At 45.1% G+C, this 10,950-nt stretch overlaps 1 protein-coding gene across 1 annotated transcript; it reads left to right on the top strand.

Moving 5' to 3' along the window:
• The first annotated feature begins 614 nt into the window (after window positions 1-614).
• Window positions 615-1,943, top strand: LOC116890232 (testis-specific H1 histone). The gene has a single exon (XM_032890962.1). The coding sequence runs from the start codon at window positions 670-672 to the stop codon at window positions 1,861-1,863; it is 1,194 nt and encodes a 397-aa protein (XP_032746853.1). The 5' UTR covers window positions 615-669; the 3' UTR covers window positions 1,864-1,943.
• Window positions 1,944-10,950: the final 9,007 nt, after the last annotated feature.

Here is a 10,950-nt window from a genome sequence, read left to right as displayed (position 1 = left end):
TTCAGACCCTTGCTTGGCACATGCTAAAATTCCCTGAAAACACATTTTTCTAGGACATGGGGGCTTCTCAGCACAAATATGTCCAGGAACAAAACAGCACAAGAAGAAGACAGAATTTAAAAAAAAAAAAAAAAAAGAGTGTTCTCTTTATTTTCCTTAGGGAAATTTTCCCCAGCTAAAAAAAAGAACCAAAAAAAAAAAAAAAAAAAAAAAGAGTTGAATGGGGGATTTTTTGGTTTTGGTTTTGTTTATTTGTTTTTGGTTTTTGTTTTCTGTGAGGACTGAAGAAATAGTTTTCTTTGCAGTCATTTCATTTGTTCATTCTTGTCTTCCCCTTAGTCTTATCTTTCTAAATAGGTCTTCCTTAATTTCTTCAAAGTATATATTCTTTCCAAATATTCACATTTTCAGCAAGAACCAGCCAGGAACAAACCCATGGAGGTGATGGTTACACTGGCCATTGTTAGATACATGCAGGTGTGAAGTGTTGGGATGGAGCAGAGGTCAAAGGAAAGCAGTGAGCTACATCTGCCTTTCAACCAGGACGCAAGCACAAGCACCGAGTCAGGGTGGAGGCTTTGTGACGTAGGCGCCCCAGAACCCCACACCAGCTGAAGCCAGAGGCCAGATCAAAGCGGGTGGCCCCGCGGCTGGGGGGGAAGCGGGGCCATGGCTGAGGCCGCCCAGCCCACTGGGGAATCCCAAGGCGCAGAACTTACTATCCAGATCCAGCAGCCTGTGGAGAGAGCCCTGAGGACGCCGGTCAGGCGGGGTGCACAGTCCGTGCTCAGAGTGTCCCAGCTGCTGCTCAGGGCCATTGCTGGCCACCAGCGCCTGACTCTGGCTGCACTCAAGAAGGAGCTGGGAAACGCCGGCTACGAAGTGCGCAGGAAGATCTCCTCTCACCAAGCGGGGGACTCCACCAGGTCGGAGAAATACACGCTCCTGAGGGTCAGTGGCAGCGACGCTGCAGGCTACTTCAGGGTCTGGAAAATTTCAAAGCCTAGGAGAAAGGCGCCACGATCCCGGTTGACACTGGGCAGCCACTCTCATGGGAAGACTGTGCTCAAATCCCCAAGACCACTCAGGCCCCGCTCGCGTCGCAAGGCGGCCAAGAAGGCCAGAGAAGTCTGGAGACGCAAGGCCAGGGCTTTGAAGGCAAGGTCCAGGAGGGCCAGATCATTGGCCAGATCAATGGTCAGATCAAGGGCCAGCTCAAGGGCCAGCTCAAGGGCCAGGTCAAGGGCCAGGTCAAGGGCCCGGTCAAGGGCCAGGTCAAGGGCTAGGTCAAGAGCCAGCTCAAGGGCCCGGTCAAGCGCCCGGTCAAGCGCCCGGTCAAGCATCAGGTCAAGAGCCAGGTCAAGGGCAAGGACAAGGGCCAGGTCTAGAGCTAAGGACCTAGTGCGTTCCAAGGCCAGGGAACAGGCTCGTACCAGAGCCAGGGAACAAGCTCATGCCAGAGCCAGGACACACGACTGTGTCAGGGCCAAGGCACAGGAGTATGTCAGGGCCAAAGAGCAGCAGTACGTCAGTGCCAAGGAGCAGGAGTATGTCAGGACCAAGGAGCAGGAGTGTGCCAAGGCCAGGGAACAGGTGCGTATCGGAGCCATGGAGGAAGCCAGGATCAAGGCGATCGACAACAGAGTACAGTCTACCATGGAAGATACCAGTCCTTGGTCTACAGATGAGATGAGGTCAAGAACCAAACCTAGGGAAGAAAAGAGACAGGAACCCGAGAGGCCAGGAAAACAAACCAACCAGAAGCTAGCTGTGGTCAAAGTAGACAACGCTCCCAGCAGACAAGGAAAAACATGCACAAAGACTTCTACTAAAAGTGGTCATCCTGGGTGCTCAGGGACTTAACGCCAGGGCTGTTCCTCTGGGCACTGTTGCCTTTTCAGATGGGCTCCAAGGAGATCGACTCTCTTTCATTGAAGCAATTTACAAGACCTTCCCGTGTCTGTGTTTCCTCTTGCTCACTACTGGAAGGGAGAAAGGTGGGCTGTTGAGGGGAGACCTATAGCTGGGCCTTAGGAAGTGAGAGCTGAGACTCTGCTAATCCCACAGGACCCAGAGAAGTGCCTTTCATGGTGGCAGGCTGGGGGTGGGGGGAGAGGATTGTGGGAAGGGGTGGCTGTGAGCGAGGGTTAAAGTTAAAAAAGGAAAGGAAAGTAGAGGCAAGGAAAGGAAAAGAAAGGAAAGGAAAAAGGAAAAAGTAGAGACAGGAAGAGGGAAATCACCAGGGTTACACAAGAATGCCCATCAGGAACACTGTCAAATCCTCAGTGCGGGTTTTGAGAAGAGGGCAAGAGAAGAAAAAGAGCCTTTAAATGTCCTAGTGGTTCAGATGTGGTCTTAAAATTAATTTTAGGGGTTGGGGATTTAGCTCAGTGGTAGAGCGCTTGCCTAGCAAGCACAAGGCCCTGAGTTCGGTCCCCAGCTCCGAAAAAAAGAAAAGCGAAAAAAAAAATTAATTTTAGAGTAAAATTTGATGACAGAATTTGTAGCTTTCATCTTGAACCACAGTGTTTTAATTGAAAAAACAAAAAACCACCACATCCCTTCTTGGGTGTGGAAAGTACGAGTTAAATGACAAGGTGTGTGAAACCAGCTGTGGCACAGTGTGGGTATTCATGCACAAGCATGAATGTGTGTGAGTAGTTCTTGATGGGGCACTGCTGGGGAGCAGAGAGGCATTGGATGGGGGCTTAGAAAAATCTGGTTGCCGCCATCGTCTGCTCTTCTGACCTGAGCCATTTAGCTAAGCATCTATGATCTTGGGCTGTTTCTCTATAAGATCCTGGGATTGTGCAGAGGACATTTAAAGTGTCGGTAAAGTGAGGACTTGTAAAAGTAGCTTTTATTCTCCTGTAATAATTGTTGCCTCAAAGACTTATTGCCACAGTCTGCTAACCTACACCTAGTCTGGAAGGTTCTAGCTCCATACAATCTTACCTAGGTCTAAGTGTTTTCAGCCTCTGAAACTTACAGCTGAATACTTTCACCCCTTCCTAGTTCTTCCGGATCTCTGACTGGCAGGTTCAACTCAGCTCTTCTGGGTCAAACTCCTCTCCATGCTGACGGACTCAAACTGGCTTCTCTCAGCTCCTCTTGAATTGCTCTGCTCGACCTCAAACTATCTCAGTCAATCTGTTCGAATCCTCTGGCTCCTTCTCATCCTCTGGTTCCTCTGTCTTCACCTGTGTCTAACGTGTTTCTCTTCAACCCATCTCTGTAAAACTCTCCTGGTAAAACTGCCTCTTCTCGCTTTCTCTGTGCTGCTCCCTGAAGTAGCTCCCCTTTCCTCTCCTCATGAGAGTTGGGCAGATCCTATTCTGTCAAATCTTTTCTCCGATGTGTCACTTGGTCTGCCGCTCAACTAGAAGTCATTTTCAAATACGGGTGCTCCCCTTTTACAAACTAACTTTTCCTTCCCTGTTTGGGATTAAAGGTGTGAATACTAAGGTCGTGTCTGTATTCCAGACAGAAGAAATAAAGGTGTGTGCTAAGGCTGAGTCACACCACAACTAGAGGTAGCTTCCTTCAGTAAATAACACAATCCTGGGGTTTATGGTGTGACCAAATATCCTGCAACAGGGACTAAGCATCATGGCATAGATTTTGCTTGACAAGACTCACGAGGGGCTTGTCAGCTGGGAAGCGCTAACTCTGAGAGGAACTACTGACCACATGCTTATGAACTCTTCTCTCTTGCACTTTTCCTGAACAAATCTACAATGGGTGCAGTAAGCCACGTACTGGCAAATGCATGATTTAGTTCGGGGTACAAGGGTGAAACAGTGGGGTTAGTACTCATACCGAAGACTGGGATGCTAAACTTCCTAGATAAGTTAGACATTTGGGCGGGCAATCTGCTTCCAGGTGAAGCCAAATAATTGCAGGAATAGATGCTTCCAGAAGGTGTTTTTTTTTTATTCTTGAAAAGAGGGCATAGAGTGGACATAGGAGTTTTCCAGGATGTATGCCTGATCGTGTTTTCCCCCTCCAGGAAAAATATTGTCTTCCACAAAGGGAGCAATGATAGGTGTTTCAAGCAATATGTATTTAAGTGATGTGTATTAATGCTTGCTGTTTTTAACTTGCTTTCGTGCACAAGAATCACTGTTCGAATCTCACAAAGGCCAAATCAGGAACACACTGGCAGAGCGTCTCACGTGGAGGTTCTATGCACTTGTATGTGAGTGGCAGAGCGAAGCAAAAGGAACTAGAATGGGGGCCCATCTGAAGAGAGGCACTCAAACATTATCTATTAAACACAGAACGAAGCTAACCAAAAGCTCTCATGGCAGTGGGTGACTAGCTTGCTCCTGTAGTCTTGGGTTGTTGTAACCTGAAGAATACAGTTGTCTGCTATTAGCCATTTCTGCCTAAAGTAGGTTGTGGATGACTTGGGGTTCATTTCCTAAAAACAACTGTAATTCTAGTATTGCTGTCTGTTTTAGCAAAGTTTCGCTCAGTGCTATTTTTTTAATTATTTATTTTATGCATATGAGTACACTGTCGCTGTCTTCAGACACACCAGAAGAGTGCATCAGATCCCATTACAGATGGTTGTGAGCTACCATGTGGTTGCTGGGAATTGAACTCGGGACCTTTGGGAGAGCAGTCAGTGCTCTTAACTGCTGAGCCATCTCTCCAGCCCTCGCTCAGTGCAACTTAATGAAGAGTCTACCTTATCTAGGACCAGTAGCAACTAGGAGATCCAGACCCCGAGGCGATCTGGGTCTTCAGGCTATCTGCATGCTCTGACAGGACTTCCTCCAAACGGCTAATGGGAGCCCTCACATCCAGTCACTAATCCAGAATCTGAGTGGTATCCCGAGAACACTAAAATGGAAAAATCACAATACCTACTTTTCTATATACGTTTCACGGTGTACTGGCTGGGTTTCTGTCAACTTGACACAAGCTAGAGTCATCAGAGACAAAGGAGCCTCACCTTGAGGAAATGGCTCCATGAGACCCAGCTGTAAGGCATTTTCTCAATTAGCAATCAATGGGGGAGGGCCCAGCCCATTATGGGTGGTGTCATCCCTAGGCTGGTAGTTCTGGGTTCTATTGAGGAAAAAAAGAAAGCAAGTCAGTAAGCAGCACCCCTCCATACTCCCAGGATCCTGCTGATCTTGCCCTTTTGAGTTTCTGTCCTGACTTCCATTAGTGATGAACAGCAATGAAGTATAAACTGAACAAACCCTTCCCTCCCCAACTTACTTTTTGTTCATGGTGTTTTGTTGCAGCAATAGAAACCCTTCTAAGACATGTGGGAACCTTTGAGTACTTTGTTTTGTTTTGTTTCTAAGACAGAGTTTCTTTGTGTAGCACCAGGTGTCCTGGAACTTGCTCCATAGACCAGGCTGGCCTCAAATTCACAGAGATCTACCTTCCTCTGTCACCTGAGTGCTGGGATGAAAGGCACACACCAACACCGCTTGTTCCCTTTGCTTATTTTAATCAAAGCAAATGAAATGTCCCCAAACTTGATTCTTGGACTTCGTGTTGCCTAATTTGTCTAATAGAATACTAATCAGATCATTGTTGGGCATTAAAGTTATAAACAATTATGTATAACTATTCCCAGGGAGACATAAACATCTGTTTACTCCAGATCAAAGTGAGGACACCACCACAGTCCAACTTGGTGAACCAATAACTTTTACTGGGGTTCCTTACAGGAATATGGGTGAGGGGTTACTTATAGGAGCAGAAATGACTCAAAGACAGCTGTATGACCAAATAGACCCATTCTAGAAAAAGTGACAGTTCATGAAAGCTGAGAGCCTGGAGCCCATTGCACAGCTCACTGGTAGCTCAGGAGGTCAGAGAACATCTTTTCCAGGTAGCTCACTTGGTCTTAGCCTGGTCTGAGAGTGTCTCTCAGCACTCCTTACAGCTTACGGTAATGTCTGTGAAGGTAGGAGAGACTTGGCCAGTGCTCTATTGCTGTGAAGAGACGCCATGACTATGGAAAACTCTTAAAAAGGAAAGCATTTAGCTGGGGCTTGCTTACAGTATCAGGAGGTCTGTCCATTACGAGTAAGAGGAGAAACATTGCAGCACGCCGGCAGACAAGGAGCTAAGAGTTCTACGTCAGGATCTGCAGGTGGCAGGAAGAGAGAAAGCCACTAGCCTGGCTTGGGCTTCTGAAACCCCAAAGCCCCCCCACCCCAGTGACACACTTCCTCCAACAAGGCCACACCCACTCCAACAAGGCCACACCACCTAATCCCTTTCAAGCAGTGCCACTCCCTAGTGTCCAAGCATTCAAATCTATGAGCCTATGAGGGCCATTCCTATTCAAAACACCACAAGTCAATTTCAGGGACTTTTTGAAAAATCTTTGAGTTGTTCAGTTTAACTAGCCCTGCAGGAGGGAATGTGTCACCTCCCCTTAGAATATACTGCTTTACCTTTTTTCTATCCTGTGTCCTTTAAAGAGCTTCCCTCCAAGATTGGAGTATTTTAACTGAAGAAAACCATTAAACTACACTGGATGCCCTCTAGGATCAAATATTCAATATTTGTTAAGATAAACAGTTAAGAACAAGTGGTAGCCATTTAAATCATGGAGAGGTCCAACTTATGAGAAAACTGCACATTAAATAACGATTGTATTTACATTAACACATACCAGAATGTTCCAGAACCTACAAGGCTATAGAGAGATGGGCAGGCACAGACAGTGCTGGCATTCGATGCTTTTCTGTTGCTGTAATAAAACACTATGACCAAGGCAACTTACAGAAGACAGTTTATTTGGGCTTACAGTTCCAGAGGGTAAGGGTTCACAGTGGTGAAGTAAAAGCAACAACCATGGCATCTGGAGCAGAAGCAGAGAGCTCCCACCTTGAACGGCAAGCACGAGGCAGAGAGGGCAACAGGTCAGAAACCCTCGGAGCATGCCTCTAGTTCCATACCTTCTCCGACTAGGTCACACCTCAGCAAATGCCCAAGGACATGGGGACATCGTCAGTGTCTGGTTTACATACTTATGCATGTGCACTGATATAGTTATTTGCTACAGCACTGTATTAACAAGGCCTGAAAGTAAACCTACCTTTAGGAACTCGAACTGGGAATCCACGGACCACGCCTGCCTAGGAGTCAGATAATCCATCTTCACTCTCCTTTCTGTTTCCCATTAGCAATTCCCCAGTCTCTGAGATGTAAGCCCACCCTTTACTCTCTGACTTCACTTCCTGCTGGGGACTTTGTCAAACCTTGTGGAAGAACCAGGTTTCCTTCCTGTAGACACTTCCAGAACACCCTACTCTTCTAGCCCATGTCTATTCTTTAGCACTAGTCCCCAGTACCTAGAACACATTCTCCCTGGAACCCCCAGGGGCCACACCTGGCAGGGACAATGAAGCACTGCCTACCAGGCAACCCACTGTCCCTGCAGTTTCCTCAGATTCAGAGAGGGCAACAGACACCAAGGAACAGAACAGCCACCCAACGATGACAAGACCAGATATCAGCACCTTTGATGACAATCATCACAAAACCAGAGATGCCTAAATGCCACTGCAAAAACACGGCCATCAGCACCAGGAATAATACGCCTCCACCAGAACCCAGCAACTCTCCCACAGTAAGCCCTGAGAAAAATATGGCTGGAACACAAGACAAGTACTTCAAAGTTGTTCTTACGGATATGCTCAGGGACCTCTAAGAGGATACAAATAAACCCCTTAATGTGAGACCAACAGAAGGAAATAAATAAAACAGTTCAACATCTGGAAGTAGAAATCAAGTCACTAAAGAAAATCCAAACTGAGGGAAAACTGGAAAGAAAAAAAAATTGAGCAAAACCAACTCTCAGAGATAAGTCTTATGAACAGAGAACAAGACTTACAAGAAATAATCTCAGGCACTGAAAACAAGATAGAAGACAGGGATTTCCCTGCCAAAGAAAATGTTACAGCTAACAAAAAAAATCAAGGCACAAAACATCCAGAAAATCCAAGACACTGTGCAAAGACTAAATCTACGAATAATAGGAATAGAGGAAGAAGAAATCCAGGTCAAAGGAAGAGAAAATACTCCAACCAAATCATGGGAGAAAATTTGCCTGACCTAAAGGAGTTGCCTATCATGGTACAAGAAGCATAATTAGCATCAAATAGATTAGACCAGAAAGAAATTCCCCACAATGCACGATCAAAGCACTAAATTCTCAGAACAAATTTTAAAAGCTGCAAGGGGGAAAGACCAAGTAACATATAAAGGAAGACCCATTAGAGTAACACCTAACTTCTCGGTGGAGACCCTAAGAGCCACAAGGGCTTCTATGAATGTTATGCAAGATCTAAAAGCTCAGAGATACCAGACTAGACTACTATACCTAGAAAATTTTTCAACCACAATAGATGGAGAGAGAAAACACTTCATAATCAAACCAAATTTAAGAAACATGTATTTACTAGCCCGGCTTTTCAGAAGACATCATTAAAAAAAAAAAAAAACAAACTTCAATCTGAAGAGATTAACCACACCCATGAAAACGCAGGGAATAAATAATCCCAGAACAGCAAATTAAAAGATGGGAAGAAAAACTCACCATAGCAACAAAATAACAGGAATCAACACTGGTCATTGATGACCTTCAGTACCAATAGTCCCAATTCCTGAATAAATACACAGATGAACAGATAGGATTATAAGACAGGATCCCTCCTTCTGCATCTAAGAAACATACCTTACCATTGAAGATGTATCAGGATAAAAAGAGGGAAGAAGTGTTTGTCTTAGGGTTTTAGTGCTGTGAACAGACACTAAAGGGCAGCATTTAATTGGGGTTGGCTTACAGGTTCAGAGGTTCAGTCCATTGTCATCAAGGTGGGAGCAGGGCAGCCTCCAGGCAGGCACGGTGCAGGAGGAGCTGAATTCTACATCTTCATCTGAAGGCTGCTCATGGAAGACTGACCTCCAGGCAGCTAGGATGAGGGTCTTAAAGGCCCACACTCACAGTGACACACCTACTCCAACAAGGCCTCATCTACGCTAACAGAGCCACACCTAATAATGCCACTCCCTGGCACAGCATGTACAAACCATCACAGTATTCTAACCAAATGGAACAGGAAGCAGGCAGACACACTCATTTTAATACCTGACAAGATAGACTTCAAGCCAACACTAATCAGAAGAGAGAAAAGGACATCGCATATTCGACAAAAGAAAAGTCCACCAAGAGGATATTGCAAGTCTAAACATATATTCACCAAAATATGGGCACCTGAGTTCATAAAGGAAACATTATTCTGGCTTAAATGACACAAGTGATAGTAGGAGACTCCAATCCCCACTCTCATTGATAGGTCATCCCCACAGAAACTAAACAGATAAATGTTAGAATTCAATGACATCATAAATGGGCCTAGCAGATATTTACAGGGTGTTTCATGCAGACACAAAATAATATACCTTCTTCTCAGCAACTCATAGAACTTTCTCCAAAATTGACCACATACTTGGACACAAAGCAAGTCTCAATAGATACAAGAAAATTGAAATAACCCCCTGTATCCTATTTGGCCACCATAGATTAAGAATAGATATCAACAACAACAGAAACAACAAAAATCTTATAAACTCATGTTAATTGATTAATTTATTATTGAATGAAAAGTGAGTCAAGAAAGAAAGAAAGGAAGGGAGGAAGGAATAAGGAAGGAAGGAAGGAAGGAAGGAAGAAAGAAAGAAAGAAAGAAAGGAAGGAAGAAAGAGAAAGAAAGAGTTGACTTGGTCATAGTGTCTCTTCACAGCAATAGAAAAGGAACTAAAACAGTCATAGTTACTAGCATATAGAAAATGTGCTAGACAGAAAATAGCAGCGAATTCCTCAAGCAGAAACCAGTCAAATACCATCTACCTACCACAGAGAAGCATGAAAATAGAGAAAATTAATAAGAAAAACAAATGGATGTTTTTTACATCCATTGTGTTGATGGGTTTATAGATGCGCATTAAACTCCAAACTTTTCAAGACATTAAATTCTTGCAAGTTGTTATGTCTTGACCATATCATAAAAAAGGGGTTGGGGATTTAGCTCAGTGGTAGAGCGCTTGCCTAGGAAGCACAAGGCCCTGGGTTTGGTCCCCAGCTCCGAAAAAAAAAAAGTGGTTTAAAACAGAAAGCAAAGTATTTGAAACTAATTTCCTCTCCCCAGTCAGGAATGAATGTGTCAATATGGAAGACCAAGGACTCAGACCTATAGGAAATTGCAACACCTTCCCCATATGGATCAGGCTCAGAAATGGCAAAACTTTCCTGTGGTCTGAGTGCAAATGTTGACCCTATGTACAAAGGACAAGCTTATGAACTATTAATCAATGTGCTAAACCCAGCAACTGTGGTCCCTTTCTCCCTGGTGCTTAAAGTCTGAGACTGCCAGCCTACAGCACCTCTGTCCTAGTTAGGGTTACTATTGTTATGAGGAAACACCATTACCAAAGCAACTTGAGGGAGAAAGCGTGTACATGGCTTACACTTCCATATCATTGCTCATCATAGAAGGAAGTCAGGACAGGAGTTCAAGTAAGACTGGAGCCTGAAGGCAGGAGCTGATGCACAGGCCATGTATGGGTGCTGCTTACTGGCTTGCTCCCCTTAGTTTGCTCAGCCTTACTTCTTATAGAACCCAGGACCACCAGCCTCAGCCACAATAGGCTGGGCCCCTCCCACCCTTCCCATCCATCATTAATTTACACTATATGCTTTAGGCTTACCTACACAGCCTGATCTTATGGAGGCATTTTCTTAACTGAGGCTCCCTCCTCCTAGATACTTCAGCTTGTGGCAAGTTGACACACAACGATCTAATACAACCTTTAGAGAGACTAGCCAACCCCTCCCCTTGGAGTGTACCTAATAAACACAACCTGAGATTCTGTGTTCCTGTGCAGTTGGTTCATGGCCCACCTGAGCCC

This window comes from Rattus rattus, chromosome 1 (genome assembly GCF_011064425.1).
Source record: "Rattus rattus isolate New Zealand chromosome 1, Rrattus_CSIRO_v1, whole genome shotgun sequence".
Classification (NCBI taxonomy): Eukaryota; Metazoa; Chordata; class Mammalia; order Rodentia; family Muridae; genus Rattus; species Rattus rattus.
Note: the sequence above shows the minus strand (reverse complement) of the source record. Positions and strands in the feature narration are given on the sequence as shown.

What these genes read in the sequence shown, in the direction of transcription:
- LOC116890232 (XM_032890962.1), top strand. Translation starts at nt 670, where the DNA reads ATGGCTGAGGCCGCCCAGCCCACTGGGGAATCCCAAGGCGCAGAACTT.